We start from the raw sequence: 19569 nt of genomic DNA on the forward strand, positions 1-19569 counted from the left end.
CACATGTTTAGTCTGAGAAGAAGGTACAGATTGATAGAATTTATTAACCAGTAATCTTTAAGCTGAAAAATGGTCAAACTCGAATTGTGTTTCAAATCTAACAATGTCAAGGCTAATGTACACAGCTCTATGTGTAGGGTGGATACAGACTTTAGGGACCCTAGAGCCAGTTTGGGACTTTCTGTGAGCACTAAATTCTCGTGGAAAATTAAAAAAAAAAAAAAGAAAAGAAAAGAAAGGTACCATTGGTGGAAAACTTGAACCTGGGACCGTCTTAGGGCTCTGAACTCTAGTAGGCCTTTATGAAGTAAACTTTTTCACACTTAGTAAAAACACAAGCCAGGGGAGCACCTGGGTGGCTCATTGGGTTAAGCATCCGACTTTGGCTCAGGTCATGATCTCACGGTTCTTGGGTTTGAGCCCCACAACAGGCTCTGTGCTGTAAGCACAGAGCCTGGAGCCTGCTTCAGATTCTGTGTTTCCCTCTCTCTCTGCCCCTCCCCCACTCATGCTCTATGTCTCTCAAAAATGAATAAATGTTAAAAAAAAATCTAAAAACACAGCCATAATGTATACAAATATTGAGTCACTATGTTGTACACCTGAATCTAATACAATAGTGTATGCTAATTATTCTTCAATTTAAATACACACACACACACACACACACACACACACACACACATTTCCCTGGGTGTCACAGAAAGACTCCTGGTGCTACTTTCTACTTCTAATCTACTTAGAAATACTCTGACAATTGGTCCTTCTGGTGGGAGCCCAGTTCTCTTTGTTCTGAGGGCAATCATGAGGTACAAAAACAAGTACATATGAAAAATAGAGGGGAAAAAAAGGTTACCCAAGCACTTACAAAGCAGGTTGAAAGTGAGGCCAATTTTTTAATTGCTAATATTTAAGTCAACATTTTTTTCCTCACTTTAAACTTGTTTTGGTCATCCTTCAGAACAAGAAACTAGAGCTGAAACACAACTGGCCTGCCCAAGCATGGACAGGGTAAGACAATTTACATAAGCTGTTTCCTTAAAAAGATGGCCTCTGTGCAAGAAGCCAATCCTATTGGCACTCCATAACCATTCAATTACCCTCTGCTAATAATACAGTCTCACTGACTGTGTTAAAAATAATAAAAGCAATAGCATGATCCCACCTTGCTTTATTTCCTTCCCTCTTCCCTATCTTCTTCCATCATTTAATTAGGAATAGACTGTTTAGTTTGACTATTTTATGCAACTTAGCTAGTAAAATAGAGGTTTCCAATGCCTCAACTAATGTGAGCCATGATTCCACTGTGAGATATAATTCTAGAAACCATGATATCATCTTCTCTGAATGCTAACACAAGATTTTTTTGTTGTTTGTTAATTTGTTGTATGTCAACTGCTACAAGTATGGTGGTCACACATACCACTGAAAATTCATGCTAATTAAAAATAAGATAATCATGTATTTAAAGTCATACTTTACTTATGGTACCTTAAAGCTATCTGAACTACAAATATTGTTAATAATTACACAAAGGAAAAGAAAACTAAACTTACGCCATCCGTTTCTGTCTTCACTTTAAATTCCATTTCTTTCATGTTTTTTATACTCAGAGTCTTTGCTCTAGAATTCAGGCAGACAAAAAATAAAATGTCACTTCCTGATCACTACATTAAGAATGAAAATGCAAAAAGGATGTCATTTTATCTTAACAATTAGAACATACCCATAATAGTTAACATTTTATATCGTATTTGTGCATAAAACATGGGTAAATCTCTATTTCTCTGGGATTCTCAGGAATAGAGTGTAACACTAGAGACATTTAAGTAGAGATTAATAAATATAATTGACCTCATCTGGGTTCCCAGAGCCCCATCTCTATAAGCCACAAGACGCAGATTGACAAAAAGAATTGTAAGAGAGTATATGGTGTTTGGGGAAATCTTGTTTTAGGGGAAAAAGAAGTAAAGAGAGAGTCAATGGCAAGATAGGACCAGATACTGATGAATCTACACAGACAGATTTCTATAGAAGTCTTTTTATAGAATCTACACAGATAAACTGTAAAAATTTTTGAAGTATATTATTTCACAAAGAATTTCAAGAGAAGGATGAGACATGAGTAGAAGCATTATCAGATGATGAACACTGAGAAAGTAGAAAAAGAATTGGTCAAAATAGGGGAATAGCTTACAGATGTACAGTAACAATCTTCAATATATGATCTAGAATTCTTCAGTAAATTATCTAGAAGAAATCTTTATATGTATAAAAATCTGGCTTCTGAAAAATTAAATTTACTGAAGTTATTTAATTTTCTAAATGATCTAGATTTTATATGGTCATTGAATAATATGTCCCCCTCACTTGACTAAAAAAAAAAAAAAAAAAAGAAAAACCAGCTCCGTGATATACTGTTTGGCTGTGAGTTTATTTACTTTGATATCAAGATTTTATATACTCTATAGTGTGGACAAGATATTTCTCTTACTTAAAACCAATACTGTTATGTATAATTACATAGATAAAACCTTTTCTTTTCATCTCTAATTCTCTGATGCCAAGTAAAACACGAGAATAGCACTAAATATTCCACACAAATAAAAGTAACTGGCAATACCATATACTTCGCTACTGTGTCAAAACAAACAGCATTTAAGTAAGATCTTACCTTGGGAAGCGACCAATCACGATAGCTATGGTGCAGACCACACCAAACAACAGCCCCACGTTGGCAGCAAAGCATATTGTAAATACGTATGTACTGACCCAGATGCCCTAGAAGAGAAACAGGAAACCGAAGATGCAAGTCCTTTGGTATTCTCTCCTCTTATGATCGTTAAATTTCTCACCATCTTATTCTATAGCATTCCTGTAAACAAAACCCTCAGCAAGAACAGATTATTTAAAAAGTGGTGACCAGAAGCCCAGGAACACAGAAACAAATCCTGGTCCCATGAGACTCTCAGCAGGCAAAGGTGGGGAAAAGGCACATTCTTTTATTTCTAGAAACTGCCAGCCCTTAGTTCAATCCCCTGTAAATAATTGGTTGATGTGTACGATTCAAAAGCATTGCCATAATTTTCCACTGTTTTCTCATTTAATGTAATAATACTACAAGAATTGTTAGCAGATTTTTGGTCATTCCCAACAATTTCTGTTTTCTAGGATTGCTATACAAAGAACTAATGTAGTAAAACCCTCAAGCCCTAATGGTTAAAACAACTGACTCAAATACTACCAAGGCCACCTTTAGATCAGCTACTCTAAAGATTATTATACTTTTATTTGCAAGAGCCAATTTCTTTTTTTTTTATTTAAAAAAAAATTTTTTTTTTCAACGTTTTATTTATTTTTGGGACAGAGAGAGAGACAGAGCATGAACGGGGGAGGGGCAGAGAGAGAGGGAGACACAGAATCGGAAACAGGCTCCAGGCTCTGAGCGTCAGCCCAGAGCCCGACGTGGGGCTCGAACTCACGGACCACGAGATCGTGACCTGGCTGAAGTCGGACGCTTAACCGACTGCGCCACCCAGGCGCCCCTGCAAGAGCCAATTTCTTATGAAATTCTGAAAGCTAAAAAATCTGAGCCAACTTGGCCCTTGGAAATATTTCAGAAGATGGCAAGAAAGATCTTTTTCTCCTTTAGTTGGGATTCCAACATTATCACAGTTTTGTCCACCACCTGAAATTATAATCAGCAACCAAATATTGTATATAGTTGACATTTCTAAGTTTGTTACTGACAAAAAAAAATCTTTAAAAGCAAAATAATTTGTGAAATCCAGAAGGTTGTATTTTTTTTTTTTAATTTTTTTTTTTTTTCAACGTTTATTTATTTTTGGGACAGAGAGAGACAGAGCATGAACGGGGGAGGGGCAGAGAGAGAGGGAGACACAGAATCGGAAACAGGCTCCAGGCTCTGAGCCATCAGCCCAGAGCCCGACGCGGGGCTCGAACTCACGGACCGCGAGATCGTGACCTGGCTGAAGTCGGATGCTTAACCGACTGCGCCACCCAGGCGCCCCCAGAAGGTTGTATTTTTTAAACAGAAAATCCTGCGTTTATCAAATTGTAGATCAACAAAATATTCAAACTCTCTCTTTCCCCCAAATTATCTGCATTACTTTACCTATGCATACAATTCCAAGTTGACTTCTTTCTGTCCTAATGTCTATATTATCATTTTAAAACATCTTCAACAACCTAATTCAATTTATTTGCAAATGAAAAAGTTAGAAACTTTTTTATCTAATCTGACTATAGCACAGATTCTTGTGGTGCTGGGTGAGATCAGTTTGAAGCAAATGTTTCTAAATAGCATTTTTTACTCAAAATGCTTTTCCTTTGTATTATTTATCTTAAATGGAGCTTGAACTGTTTTTCACGATGGGTTATTTTGAAAACCTAAGCCGTTGGACACAAATGGAGGGATTTTTTATCTAGAAAATTCTTTTTGATATAGAAGAAACAACCATTCTGGAGTAAAAAAGAAAATATACCATTTTTTAAGTTTATGTATTTATTTATTGTGGGGGGAAGGGGAAGGAAGGGGAGGGACAGAGAGAGAGGGAGAGATAGAATCCCAATGAGGGTCCATGCTGTCAGTGCAGAGCCAGATGCGGGGCTTCATCTCATGAACAATGAGATAATGACCTGAGCCAAAATCAAGAGTCAGACACTTAACTGACTAAGCTAACCAGGTGCCCCAAGAAAATATATCTTAAGTGTTCCCATGTTCAGATCCATCACCAAGAAATGTAATGCTAAGTTAGCACTTATTATGACCTCATCTTCAGCCTGTCATCCTATAGGTAGACACTGAGATGTTTTTCCTCTAGTCAGGCAAAAAGACAGTCATTTGAGTCTTTTATTTGTGTAAGTGTAATTTTTCCTCCCTAGTGTATTACAGTATGCTTCATCCCATACAAAATAAGGCTGCAAGTTTTTGACCATTACTTCAATTTGCCATGATTGCTTTGTTTCTTACTCATCTCCTAATACTGACTGAACCGCCTGGGTGTGGCAGAACAAGACCTCACCAAAAGCTTGTAAGTCCCAATGCCTCATGGCCAACCTCCATGATTCAATATAGCATAGGGAACTGAGGATCCTGGTCCCTGCCACTTAAAAAACCGCAGGGCCCAGAGGCCTTGATTTATCAAAGCAACCAAAAATTTTGGTACCATCTGGTTCTATTTTTAAAGCATATTTACTTTCCCACAACATCATCTATTGTGAGTTAGGTTCCCATTGCTTAGTTGTTTCCCAGGGCTACATTTATAGTTTTGAAAAAGATATCAAATGTAAATTAACAACACAGACCAGTAAATAGTTCCATTGGTTAGAGTAAGTCCCCACATGGTTCTGTAACAATTTCAACTAAAGATCCAAGTGTTGTTTTTCAGTTATAAGGAATTCAGTCATAGGTTAATTCTCAGGCCCCTATTTTTTCATTATGTGTTACCACCTGATCCCTTCTCTACTGGCACTGATAGCCTCTAAACACAAGCTAACCCCAAAGCTGACCTCAAGTCGAAAACACATAAATACATAAACCCTTGCACCATTGAGCAGCTACTCAATCGCTTTACCTCTTCCTGGTCTGTTTTGGTGATTGATACACATTATTATATTTCTGTAGCTGTGAATTCTATTCTTACTGTTCAGTTACTCAAACTCAGCTCTGAGCTAATGAGTCAGGCCTCATTTTGGATTCCTATTCCCTCATTACCTCAGGGTTTTGATCTATAACTCAAAGTGGAATCAGTATTCAACTGTAAAAAATTTTAAAGAAATAAAAATTTTTAATTTTTCATGTGATGACTGCTCACATGACTTTTTTGAAAATTTTTTTTGAATTTTTTTTTACATTTTTTTAAATTTATTTTTGAGAGACAAAGAGAGGCAAGCACAAGTGGGAAAGGGGCAGAGAAAGAATGAGACACAGAACCCGAAGCAGGCTCCAGGCTCCGAGCTGTCAGCACAGGGCCCGATGCGGGGCTCGAACTCACAAACCGTGAGATCATGACCTGAGCCGAAGTCGGATGCTCAACTGACTGAGCCACCCAGGTGCCCCTCACGTGACTTTTTAAAATTTCAACCTTCAAATTATTTTACATATACACACATCTTTGGTAACTCCACATCCATGATATTTTAGACATATTCTATCTTTGACTAATTTGGATGTATTCTACCTTGGGTAATATAACCTATATCCAAAAAGTCTATGTAATATTCTGACAATAAGTGCTCTGCCCAGATCATATCCAGATCATCCACGGCTTCTCACTGTTGTTGCTTAGCAACTAAGAGATACCTGTCCACTTCAATCTTAGGAGGGCTTTGTCAAGCTAAACCCAATGTTTCATTCAACCATCATGCGTTTGCTATATCCTCGTCACCTTTCTCAACCATACTTTTTGCCCACACCATACTATTTACTCCAAATTTTCAACTGTCACCTCTACATAGAGACTACCAATTCTGAGCTATTAAACCATTTATCAAACTGTCTACCAATGCCATCAAACCCAGTATGTCCAAATGCAAACTCAATAACTTCCCCCCCAAATCTCCCCTTCCTTCAATGTTCTTTCTGTTACATTACTAATATTCTTCAAGACACTACAATCAGAGGGGCGCCTGGGTGGCTCAGTCCGTTGAGCATCCGACTTCGGCTCAGGTCATGATCTCACGGTTTGTGAGTTCGAGCCCCGCGTCGGGCTCTGTGCTGACGGCTCAGAGCACGGAGCCCGCTTCTGATTCTGTGTCTCCTCCTCTCTCTGCCCCTCCCCTGCTCATGCTCTGTCTTTCTCTGTCTCTCAATGATAAATAAGCATTAAAAAAAAATTTTTTTTAAGACACTACAATCAGAAACCATGGAATCATATTTACTTTCTCTTCTTTTATCTACTTGTCCAATCACTTCCCAAGTCCTATCAATTATTAATAAAAACTTATCTCGAACCATACCATCTTCTCAATTCACTGAGACTGCCCTAAGTCACACTTTACTATGTCTTGCCTAGACTATTCTGACAGCCTATTAACTTCCTGCTTTTGTTATCAGCACTGTAAGCCATTTGCCATACCGCTGCCAGGATTATATTTTTAAGTATAGATTTGGATAGCAGATCTAGATAGTATATTAAAGGCATTTTTAGTCTACTACCTTCTATTAAAATCCATCCAAAACAATATAAAGAATGAATGTATAGGGAGGAAAACCCAGTTTCAATGAAACAAGAACATGGTCACGACTCTTAACTATAAAATATGGTGTAGGATGCCTGGGTGGCTCAGTCAGTTAAGTGTCCGACTTCAGCTCAGGTCACCATCTTACAGTTCGTGAGTTCAGGTCCTGCGTCTGGCTCTGTGCTGACAGCTTAGAGCCTGGAGCCTGCTTTGGATTCTGTGTCTCCCTCTCTCTCTGCCCCATCTCTGCTCATGCTCTCTCTCTCTCTCAAAAATAAACATTACAAAAATTTAAAATATGGTGTAGATTTGACAAATACTGTGAAATTTGGATGATATCAAGGAGGACACTGGAAGCCAACACATTTACCCTCAAATTTCAATCAACTATAGATTTCGTGAAATGAATGTAACGGCTTTTTAAATTCTATATAGTAATATTTTGATGAGAGCTCTAAGCTCTTGGGGCAATGGTGGGCCACCACAGAAGGAAATGCACGCATCTAATCTGTATTTGATACCATAGAAAGAAGAGCAGCAAAATGAAATGCCATTTGTATCGCTTGCATCCTTGCTTCCTAAGAGTAGGAGACTGACAGAGGTGAAGCAAGGTGAAGAATGGAGAGAAGGCAGCAAGTGTCAGGTCACAAGAGAGCCTGTGATTGTGAAGCTTTGTTTCAACAAGGGCCAAATCTTCTGATGACATACCTACATCAGAGCCGTGGGCTGCTCTAGTGCCCTTCCCACATTATTTTTCAGCAAACAGGTCCACTAAAAATGCATTATAATCATAAAAGAATCAACAAGGGACTTATTCATAGAAATGGGGGGAAAAAAGAAAACAATGAAACAGAGACAGAGGGTAGATTTAGACATGTAATAGGCAATATAATCACATACAACACACACACACACACACACACACACACACACACACACACACAAATAGATTTGAAAGGTCAAAGAAGAAAAACTGTATTTAAAAAAAACCCTGAAAGATTAAAAAATAAGCTGGAAGAATTTAGAAAAGGATGTGGATGGAAATAAAAACATTAGAGATAAAATCCATATTTAAAGCTAAAAAAAAGGATAATCACAACTAGAAATCCATAATCAGAGACACAGTAAATAGTCCAGAGAAACCACATACACACTCCCAAAAATAATCATAAGAAAATGTATACATACAAAAAGACAAAATAAAATCAGAAAATATATAATTCATTAAAAGAACATCTGGTTTGAAAAAAAATGTTCAAAAATATATTAGAAGAAAAAATTTGTATATAACCCTTAATTCTGGGATAAAAAATATATGTCACTCTCATAGGAATTCGATACTGGGTTTTCAGCCACAAGAAATATTCTGATAATATTACCAAATTCACGGGCAGGTAAGACTTTCACTGAGCATCCATGCTGAAAAACTAATTCAGATAAAATAACAAATCATGTTGGGGCACGTGGTGGCTCAGTTGGTTTAGTGTCCAATTCTTGATTTCAGCTCAGGCCATGATCTCCCAGTTCATGGGTTTGAGCCCCGCATGGGGCTCTGCACTGACAGTGCAAAGCCTGCTTGGGATTCTCTCTCCCCGTCTCTCTGCCCCTCCCCTGCTCATGCTTGCTCTCTCTCTCTCTCTCAAAATTAATAAATAAACTTAAAAAAAAAAACACATTGACCTGTGATTTCTCTGCCTTATCCCTCAATACCCAAAGATAGTGCCAAGTCTAAACAGTCCTGAGGGAAGCATGTTAGACTCAGTCAAAAACTTCCTTCTACTATGAAAGAAAAAAAAAAGGGGATATAAAACACATGAGCCTTTCTTGAAAAACTACTTGTTGATGACATACAGAAAACAAAGAGATGAATTGAAAAAAATAACTCAGGAATGAGAACCTGTATTAAAAAAAAAAACAAAAAAAAACTAACTAAAAGTAACCACTAAATGCCTTCAAACAATCTTCCATGTTCTATAACTGAATGACATCATCTTCCTGCAATGATGTTCCTAACTAGAAACTCAGAAGTAGTTCTAGACTGATGCACTGTATATGATGAATTGGTGGTGAGGACCAATTAATGCAATGTTTTAAATATTTTTCAAGCTTATTTCTTCCTCTTGAACCTCCTGGTCTCAGTTTTGTTCCAGGCTTTCCTCACTTATCTGCCTGACTTACTAACACAGTTTCATCCATCTTCCCTAAATTACTCAAGCAATCCTTCTAATACACAAATCTCATTCTTATTTCTCCTTTCGGTGATTTCTATACCCCATCTGTTACTAGATGTTCTACCCATCATTTCCTGGAAGAAGCCTTCCCTGGCATCTCTTCCCTTCCAATATGGTAATGTGCTCCGTCTTATGTAATTAATGAGTTCCTTAGGATTACCTTTATCTGAGTTACCAAATAAATTGTAATTCAGTCTGCATCTTCTAATTTCTCTATTTCCATGTGCTACTTCACACATATCAGCTTTAAAAAGCCATGATCCTCCATCAGTCTGGCTAATTTTAACCTCTTGGCCTGCCGATCAAATACAGTTCCTTCAAGTCTCAATTCACATTTCAGCTCTGCTGTCGGAGTGTTTTTTATCGACCCAGTCCAAACTAAATGGTCCGGCCTCCATTTTTTTCCCAGGGCTGAGCTTGTACATTTTAAAAAATATTTTTAATGTTTATTTTTGGGAGAGAAAGAGCGCATGCGCATGTGCGAGTGCGGGCGTGGTGGAGAGAGAGGGAGACACAGAATCCCAAGCAGACTCCAGGCTCTGAGCTGTCAGCACAGAGCCCGATGCGGGGCTCAAACTCATGAGCCGTGAGATCATTACCTGAGCTGAGGTCAGATGCTTAACTGACTGAACCACCCTGGTGTTCCCCCACCCACCCAAGCTTGTATTTTTGCTTCCGGGTCATGTTGTAGCATGCCTTTCATAGTAAGTTAATGTTTCTATGTCTGCTTCCTGCACAAATGTTAAGTGTCGGGAGGAGACAAGTAGTTCTTATTTATCTCTGCATTCCTCATGGCACCCTGCTGGAAACCGAGCTATCCAACCAGCCTGATGGCTCGGCCCAGGCGGTGGACGGATCGGGACTGCAGGGCGGCCCACGAACAGTGAAGCTTCTCGTACTCCCGCTTTTATGTAATTTGGCCTTAATAAAAGTACCTGGGGAATTGTCTGTTGGGGAATTGCCCTCGACAGGCCCCCTGGGAAAAGAACCATTGGGAAAGAAATAAGGTTCCGCCAGGAAATTGTGCGGCCCTATGTTTAGCCCTTGCCACCCCCTATAAAGACTCCTCTACCTAAAGGAAGGATAGCTTCATACGTTTGCCAGCAAAGGAGGGACAAATGGATTTGAAAGCCCCACTCCGGCAACAAAGGAGTGTATCTGTGGGCACAGGTTAACTCCAACCCCTAGGCCCACTTGGCCCCCAGGAGGCATTCCAGATGATGATTGAACCTAGTCAGTTAAAGTACAGAATGGTTCATTAGTTCCTAGGTGCATTGTCTCTCTGAGAATGTATAAGGCGTGGGTTTCTAAGGCCCTCTTGGCCCCCTCCTGGCACCTCGGACCAAGGCGAACACTTTTGTTCCTCAAACCACAAATGATTTGGGAAAACAACTAAGAGGTCATGTCCCTGTAACTGTTCCACTTGAGGTGTTGAGAGATAAATGGCTTCTCACGAAAACAGCAAAGCAAATGCTTTATAGATTATAGATAAACGTAGATACATAATGAAAATAATATGAAGAAATTAATCAATAAGCGAAGGGCAGGAGGAAACGTTATGAGAAAATAACCATGTTATTCCTTGAAGGGTGATTACACATTGGCACATTTTTAGAATTAGGTAATGCCAGAAAACGTAGATGACGTATGCTACGAGGAAATTGCTAACAAATATAATGCCACGTTTGCCACAATAAAGCGGCCGGTTCAACACACTGCTGTTGTCTGTGCCCATTTTTATTTATTTATTTTCACTTTTTCGCCGACGCCGTTCATCCTTCGGGAACCCCTGGACCTGCTGGAACTGGACTCCGGCAGCACCCAGCATTGTACTGTGGGAGGGTACTGAGCCTTGAGAGAAGTATTATGAAAGTAGGCACCATCACAAAGTAGGCACCCAAAGTCGGAACAAAGATTCTGAAGGAGGGGGGATATATAGCTAATTGCATTTCAATATGATGAATGTCATAATAAACAGAAGGTACTTACAAAATACTTTACCCATATGGGAAAGAGAACGAATTTTGGATGCTCCCACATGGACACATTTCTCTAGAATTAGTATGTCATACATTTCTGTCAGCAGAAGCCACACTTTATCATTGCTCAGTATGATTTAATCCCCTAATATCCAATTAACATAATGCTCCTCTCAATGTAACCTCTCTAAAACTAAAATCAGACTTTTTATGTTTAGAAGGAATATGGTCACTGTTAAGAAGTTTACCTGTGCCCACAGATACACTCCTTTGTTGCCGGAGTGGGGCTTTCAAATCCATTTGTCCCTCCTTTGCTGGCAAACGTATGAAGCTATCCTTCCTTTAGGTAGAGGAGTCTTTATACGGGGTGGCAAGGGCTAAACGTAGGGCCACACAATTTCCTTGCAGAACCTTATTTCTTTCCCGATTGGTGCACCTGGGTGGCTCAGTCGGGTAAGCATCAACTCTTGGTTTCGGCTCAGTTCATGATCTCATAGTTCGTGAGTTCAAGCCCCATGTAGGGCTCCGTGCTGACAGCACACAGCTTGCTTAGGATTGATCCTCTCTCTCCCTCTCTCTGCCCCTCCCCTGCTTGCTCTCTCTCTCTCTCAAAATAAGTCAATAAACTTTAAAAAATTTTTAAAAATATACATTCACCCTATATTAATGTAACACGTTTCTTAGCAATTAATGACAGTTCTTCATATGTCTTCTATTAATGTGCACTTCCTTGATGAGCTTCACTTCCAGAATCAATTCATAATGGAAACTGAGAATCTCCAGTCCATTCAATTTAGCTAGCATTGCTTTATAAGTTCTCAAGCAAAAGGGGTGCCTGGGTGGCTCAGTCGGTTAAGTGTCTGACTCGACCTCAGCTCAGGTCATGATCTCACGGTTCTTGAGTTCAAGCCCCATGTTGGGCTCTGCACTGACAGGGCAGAGCCTGCTTGGGATCCTGTCTCTCCCTCTCTCTGCCCCTTCTCCGCCTGCACTCTCTCTCTTTCAAAATAAATAAATAAACTTCAAAGTTCTCAAACAAAACATCAATCAAAATTGGACAAAATTCCACTTCTGTTTCTTATAAAGACACATTCTATTTTAATGCCTCAATAGTCTGAAAAAAATAAACAGTAGTTTACAAGTAGCGTACAAGTCTCAAATGGCCAAAACTATTTTTCTGCAAATAAAAATATTAAAAGCTGATTTTGCAATACATGGTCAAGCCAAAGACAGCAATTTTAGGTCAAATATCTACTTACCCAATCAATTTTATCCACATTCCAGTATTTTTTTAAGTCCCGAAACTGTATTAGCATTCCCTTCAATCCCACGACAATAATACTTGCGAGAACACACTATAAATAGGAAATAAGTTGATGAAGAAGATAAAGATTTTAATCTGAATTTAAAAGGACCAAGGTATTTTTGTTTATTTGTTTTTAAAGTACTTACTAGAGAAAAGCAATCACCATTTAGAAGACTAAAACAATACTCATTTTGTTTAGAACCAACCTATTATTGTACTTTAGGAATATACTATCAATTCTAGAAAATCACAGTGTAAAACTTAACGCCATTCTAAAACACAAGAAAGAAAAAAAGGAAAGTCATGAATTATAAGGGTGTATGTTATATAGCTGAAGGTACTCTTTAATTATCTACTGCCATTTGAAACTTGTTGCAGAAAATTAAATATTTATATTATATATCTCTTGATAATTGCCTTCAATATCAATTATCTGGTTTCACCTGAAGATATTTATAACTCTCTAGAAAGGTGAACTTGATTATTAGATGATCCTCCTGTGGAAATGATTTATTCTCACTATATGAATGAAGAATTAGAACAAGACAGGACTGAAATGATCTCTGGCCCCCAGACAACCAGGAACTTACTTGGGTCACATTGGTGCCCCAGGCTTATGAAAAGCAAGGTAAACACTGGTTAACACTGGTGTTCTGAATCAGTTTGTATAAAGATGTATCAAAGGTGGCAAGATGTATTTGATTTCCTACTCCATTGCCCTGCACACATTTTTTCCAACAGTCCAAGTTCTGATAAAGCTCTTCCAAAGCCTATTTCTTATAACAGAGATTGCCCAGTTCTCCCCTCCAAATGAGCCCAGAATAAATTTAATTCCACAATGCCATGTTTACACGTGAGCCTAAGAAATAGAAAACAGCCACGGTCCTTTCCCACTCCTCCCCCATCACAGGTGGCCTCTGTCCACCTTCCCTTCATTCAATCATTACTTATGTCATGTGGCTTTCATATGCAGGATCATTGAATCCACTCTCGTAAGACATTTTAATATACAATGATTTCATTAAAAGTAATGTTGACAAGTAGATATTGAAAAAGGACTACTGTACCATGGGCAGCCAGTAAAGCAAAGGTCCTATGGCATAGATGACTATCAGGACAAGAACGCAAGATATTAAACAAGCCACCTGTAAAGTACAAGACAGACAAAAAAGAAAGTGTTGGACTTTCTTATTATTCCAAAGTTATGGGGGAAATATAATTCTTAGTTCATCTTGATTATAAGAAACCAAATGTTAATGCATGATTGTTAAACTGCATAGACTACCATTATCTATATTTTGCAGCAGAGGAAACCCAAACATGACAGCTGACAAACTGGTGCAATCAAATTAAGTCAGTTACGAGAGAAAAGCAATTCCACGCAAAGAAATAGGACACCATCAACTTTTATCACACATCACAGCAATGGCTTTTTTTGTTTAATAGTGAAAGTGACATTTCAATTAAAAGTCCTTTAGCCCATTGTTGTTCAGCTTGACTCTCTTCATTTCGTAGCGAGGTTGAATAATAACTGAATATGCAGCTTAGAGTTTTTTTCTCTGCTGATGATAAATTTCCACCGAAGCATTTATTCTCTTTGGAGTTCTTTGTTAGGAAGGGTTCTAGGATGAAGCAGTTATACGGGATTATAGGAGCAGTCTCCGTAGTGAAATAGGCTTAATTTTATTAATCCTGAAGAGTCATTAGTGTCGTGTTCCAACCAACTCAACCTGCTGACAAAAGGCAATTCAGAACACCTGACCCCTAGCTATGCTCCACTTGGTAGAGAACCTGATCTCACGTAAGTGAATGTGCATGACTTAATAAAAACATTTGGCCACACTGTCAGCCTAACAGGAGAAAAGAGGGCTTTCATGGGACCACAAAGATGCCCAGAATATCATTATGGGGATAGGGCAGGGAAGCAGGATCTATCACAATGGCTAAAATGAAAAATTAATATGTAAACAGTCTATCAATATCAAGGGTCAGCAAAGACTTAGAGGAACTGGAGTTTCCAGACATTGCTGGTGGGAACACAGTATAGTAAAACCACGTTGAAAGGAGTTTGATGGTTTCTTATGAAGTTATGCGTACACTTACATGTGTCGCAGAACTACCTAAGAGAAATGAAACATATGCTCATGAGAATACCTATATGCAAATAATTATAGCAGCTTTATTCATAAACACCAAAAATGATAAATAAGTGAAATCCCACCAATTGGTGAATAGATAAATTATGGTACATCCATACAGAATACTACTCAGCAATAAAAAAGAACAGATAATACATGCAACAGCATAGATGAAACTCAAAACCATTAAGCTAAGTGACAGTAGACACTGGCTCCTTTCATATTTAGTGGAACTCATCTCTGACACTCCCCAGCATATAAAGGGGAAAGAAAATCCTTCTGTAGGAAACAAGTCATTAGGGATTTAAGATCACTCATAAAACAAATCACAGTATACCAAACTGTTATAGTACTGATCATTTAGGAATGATTGGTGATTTTGCATAAGAATTTTTTTAATATGAAATTTATTGTCAAATTGCTTTCCATTGAACACCCAGTGCTCATTCCAACAGGTCCTCAATGTCCATCACCCACTGCATAAGAATTTTTAAACAGCATAATATGTCTGACATACTATTAGGCTGGAGAAAGCAGATCAGAGAGCAGATCATAGAATTCATTCGACTAGCTCAGTGACTCAGCATGTTTATGGAAAGAAAAGGACACCAGATGCTAAAGTGTATTTCATGACAGAGGATAATGAAAGCATGTACCCTTCTGTGGGCCTCTTCATGCATATACCTACAATGTACCTAAAAATAAAACCCTTCATCTTAGTTGCAGACGTGAACTTTGGCAGCTATAGTCTAAACCTCTTCGGAAGGCTCTGAGGCACAGGGAGGCAGAGTGACTTGACCAAGATCGTAGAGTTCAGGAGTGAGAAGGCATGTGGATTATGCGCCAAGTTGGGATCCATAAAGCCAAATGTATTTTAAAGTTCTTAAATACCTTATAATTCACTGAAGCTGCTATAGAAATTAAGACCTAATTTTATTTAAAAACAGTAAACTACAACTACCTTTGGGCTTTTCTCAAATATTTAACTGACCTTTTGTTCACATGATTCTTTGTATGTACATCAATAATCAAATTGTGCACTCACTGAACTATGATTTCAGTCACTGTCAACATGAATTGAGAACTAAATGGATGTTACTTGCAAAGGATGATAAACTATGGGTAAAAAAGTTTATTTGTGTAGGTCTGATGGTAAGTCATACAGTGAAATAGACCACAGAAGCAAATGGCTTAGGTTGGCTCCTTCAATGCACTTTGCCTCACCAAACGTTGATGCCCTCGCTCAAAGGTAAGTGTAGCTAATTGGACAAGAAATCTTTATCAGCTCTGTCCAGTGTCTCTAGTTCATAGAAATCAATGATATAATAGTTCCTTCCCTCTAAGCTCTCAAAATACTGGCATTCGTTGTCTCCATAGCGAAGACCCGCAGATGTTGAAACATGGATTTGTAAAAATCTTGGAGATCATGTAGTCCAAATCATCATTTATATATGGCCCACTCAGTAACTGTGCAAAGAGGCTGAACACAGATCAGATATTTGCGGTGCTATCATAGACTTGTCTAACCTCAGGTTTCTGGAACACCGTTGAGCTGTACTTTCAAGTATGACCCGATTTCTGAATATCTGGTACTTTGCATATGAAATGTTGCTTTTTATGTACCTCTGATCTACCAAGAGAAAAACTGTAAAGGTAAGTTGCAACCCAAACAACAGAGAACCAGGGTGTCTGGGTGGCTCAGTCATTGAGCGTTGGACTCTCAATTTGGGGCTCAGGTCATGATCTCACAATTTGTGAGATCGAGCCCTGCGTCAGGCTCTGTGCTGACAGTGCAGAACCTACCTGAGATTCTCCCTCTCCCTCTCCCTCTGCCCTTCCCCTGCTCTCTCTCTCTCTGTCTGTCAAATAAATAAACGTTCAAAACAAGAGAGAACCTTGTTACTTTTTTTTTTAAACTCAGAAAACAAACACCACTTAAGTGTCCTCTTCTTAGTAAGTTTCAAGTTGGCTTAGGTTGTAACTAGTAAGGACAAGCGTTTGCACCCTTAGTCATGTACAGGGCAAACACTGTCTAGGTGTGCTACTCTTCAGTTCTTTCCGGGTCATACTAACTAAATAACTAGAGACATTTTTTTGCTCTAAAATCTAACTACTCATATTGAGTTAATTCTGTATAAAGGATAATGAAATCTACATTTCTTCTTGTTACATTATTACATATACCATATATGTCGTAGGTTGCTTACAGAGGGGACTCTGCAAGCATTAGTGTTACCCCTACCTATCTAGACGGCCAGAGGAAGAGTGAGATGCCAGCCACCGGAGGAAGAGTGAGATGCCAGCCATTTCCTTCCTAAATGGTTGCCAAAAGATGCCAAGTTGGTTGAGAGCACACTATATGCACAGTTTTGTGGAAAGTAGGGGAATGGCCAAAGTGATGGGAAAGAGCAGATGGAGAGAGTGGATGTTGGGTCACGAAGGCTAGACAAAGACAGCTTTAAAGACGTTGGAAGCAATAAGGCAAATTCGAAAGAATAAAGGAACAGAGCTTGGCAATTAGAACCCAAAGGCAACCTGAGTGTTGCGGGAAAACACGCCAGCTGTCGTTTCCGGCTGTGACCGAGCTTTGCCCGCAGCCGACGCTGCCTCTCACCCTTCATGGCTCGGTGAAGCCTCCCAAACTGCCCGGAGAGCACCAGTGTATCTACTCTGTTGGAAGCAAAGGGAAATGCAGAGGGGAGAGAGCCAGGGCGTACTGTGTGCTCCCTCCCATGATTACCGATCTTCAGAGGGAAGGACAGAAGCAAGACCTGCCAACATTGCTTTGTGCTGGTGTGTGCAGGCAGCCCCGAGACCTTCTTATTCCTAGACATCCATGCTCAGCATGTCAGATCTTAAGGGAATCACTGTAAAAAGGGCCTCAACGTGTGGAGGACAGAACTGTGTTTGGGCTCTGACTGTGGCACTTGGTAGTAAATACTCGGTATCTTTTGTTATTTCAATTCAAACATTTTTTTTTAATTTTTTTTAACGTTTATTTTTTTTTGAGACAGAGAGAGACAGAGCATGAACGGGGAGGGGCAGAGAGAGAGAGGGAGACACAGAATCAGAAGCAGGCTCCAGGCTCTGAGCCATCAGCCCAGAGCCCGACGCGGGGCTCGAACTCACGGACCGCGAGATCGTGACCTGAGCTGAAGTCGGACGCTTAACCGACTGAGCCACCCAGGCACCCCTCAATTCAAACATTTTAATTTGATTTTTGGAAGCAATGAAAGGCTTTACCATCAACTCTTTTGTATGTAAAATGGTCCTAAATGCACTAATATTGCCATATGTGACTCTTGGGCATTTGAGATGTGTTTAGTCCTTATTTAGATAGGCTGTAAGTGTAACATACACACCAGATTTTGAAGTCTTAGTACAATAAGAAGATAATATAAAACATATTGTTGACAATTTTTGGACAGATTCTTTGTTGAAATAATATTCTGACTACATTGGATAAATCCAAATGTATTGTTAAATTAATTTTAGTAGTTTCTTCTACTTTTTAAAACGTGACAACTAGAAAATTTAAATTACCTATGTGGCTCGTATTACATTTCTACTGGATAGCAGTTTTCTTCTTTTATTTCTTACTTTTTTTTTTAGTGTTTAATTTTGAGAGTGAGAGACAGAGTGTGAGTGGGTAGAGGCAGAGAGAGGGGGACACAGAATCTGAAGCAGGCTCCAGGCTCTGAGCTGTCAGCACAGAGCCCGAAGCGGGGCTCAAAACCACAAACTGATAAAAACATTGAAAAAAAAAAACCCCACAAACTGTGAGATCACGACCTGAGCCAAAGTCTGACGCTTAACCGACAAGCCACCCAGGTGCCCCTGGACAGCACTTTTCTAAAGTCTGTGACCCCGAGCCTGGTTTCAAGTGGGATTTTCTGATTTCAAATGTACTATAAGTCCCAATACAAACTCCATGTATTCACCTGTCCCTTTTTTTTTTTAAGTTTGATTTATTTATTTTGAGAGAGAGAGAGAGCATGCGCAACCAGGGGAAAGGCAGAGAGAGAGAGAGAGAGAGAGAGAGAGAGAGAGAGAGAGAGACAGAATCCCAAGCAGGATTCCGTGCTGAGAGTGGGAAGCCCGATGGGGACTCAGACTCAAGAACTGTGAAATCATGACCTGAGCTGAAATCAAGAGTCGGACACTTAACTGACTGAGCCACCCAGGCACCCTTCACCTGTCCCTTCTTAATGTCAGCAAAACTGACTAGTTTAATATTATCTAATGTTTTCATTTTTCATTCATTTTTTCCACACATAATTACCAAACGCCTACTAGGTGCTGAGTCCTGGGCTAGACACCAACGACGCTGTTTTCTAGGAGCTTAAGTCAAGGGTAGAAGGTAGGCATGAATCATATAAATCGCACTGACAAACATTTTGTGTACAACTGACCCTGAAGAGAAGAACACTTGCGCCAGAAGGGGCAGTGAGATATGAAGGACAGGAGGACTTCACTTAGAGGGGAAGGGGAGGCAGCCACAGACACTTGTGGCCCACAGGAAGGAAGGAGGACCATGCAGCCCCAGAGCTGAGAAAGAGGAAGAGAAGAATCCAAGATGAGGCTATAGAAGGAAACACCCAGAACCTTGTAGGTAAATACAGGTATGAATTCTGAGACCTCTGCAAAGCCTTCTATGGGCTTTAGGAGGACGTAACAAGATCATGTTTACATTAAAAAAAATAATAACTTTC

The 19569-nt window shown here is 39.3% G+C and overlaps 1 protein-coding gene and 1 long non-coding RNA gene across 2 annotated transcripts in view; one reads left to right on the forward strand and one right to left on the reverse strand.

The window, feature by feature from the left end:
- LOC123585802 overlaps positions 1 to 19569 on the forward strand; it is a 117322-nt gene that overhangs the window by 92817 nt on the left and 4936 nt on the right. The window lies entirely within an intron of this gene.
- Positions 1 to 19569, reverse strand: part of SLC26A7 (solute carrier family 26 member 7) — a 119375-nt gene that overhangs the window by 25498 nt on the left and 74308 nt on the right. The window contains exons 10-13 of the mRNA XM_045454269.1: positions 13787 to 13864; positions 12673 to 12768; positions 2675 to 2781; positions 1557 to 1623 (exon numbers count right to left, since the gene is read on the reverse strand). Of these exons, the coding sequence (XP_045310225.1) occupies positions 1557 to 1623; positions 2675 to 2781; positions 12673 to 12768; positions 13787 to 13864 (348 nt within the window). The remainder of the gene's footprint in view (positions 1 to 1556; positions 1624 to 2674; positions 2782 to 12672; positions 12769 to 13786; positions 13865 to 19569) is intronic.

This window comes from Leopardus geoffroyi, chromosome C3 (assembly GCF_018350155.1).
Source record: "Leopardus geoffroyi isolate Oge1 chromosome C3, O.geoffroyi_Oge1_pat1.0, whole genome shotgun sequence".
Taxonomy (NCBI): domain Eukaryota; kingdom Metazoa; phylum Chordata; class Mammalia; order Carnivora; family Felidae; genus Leopardus; species Leopardus geoffroyi.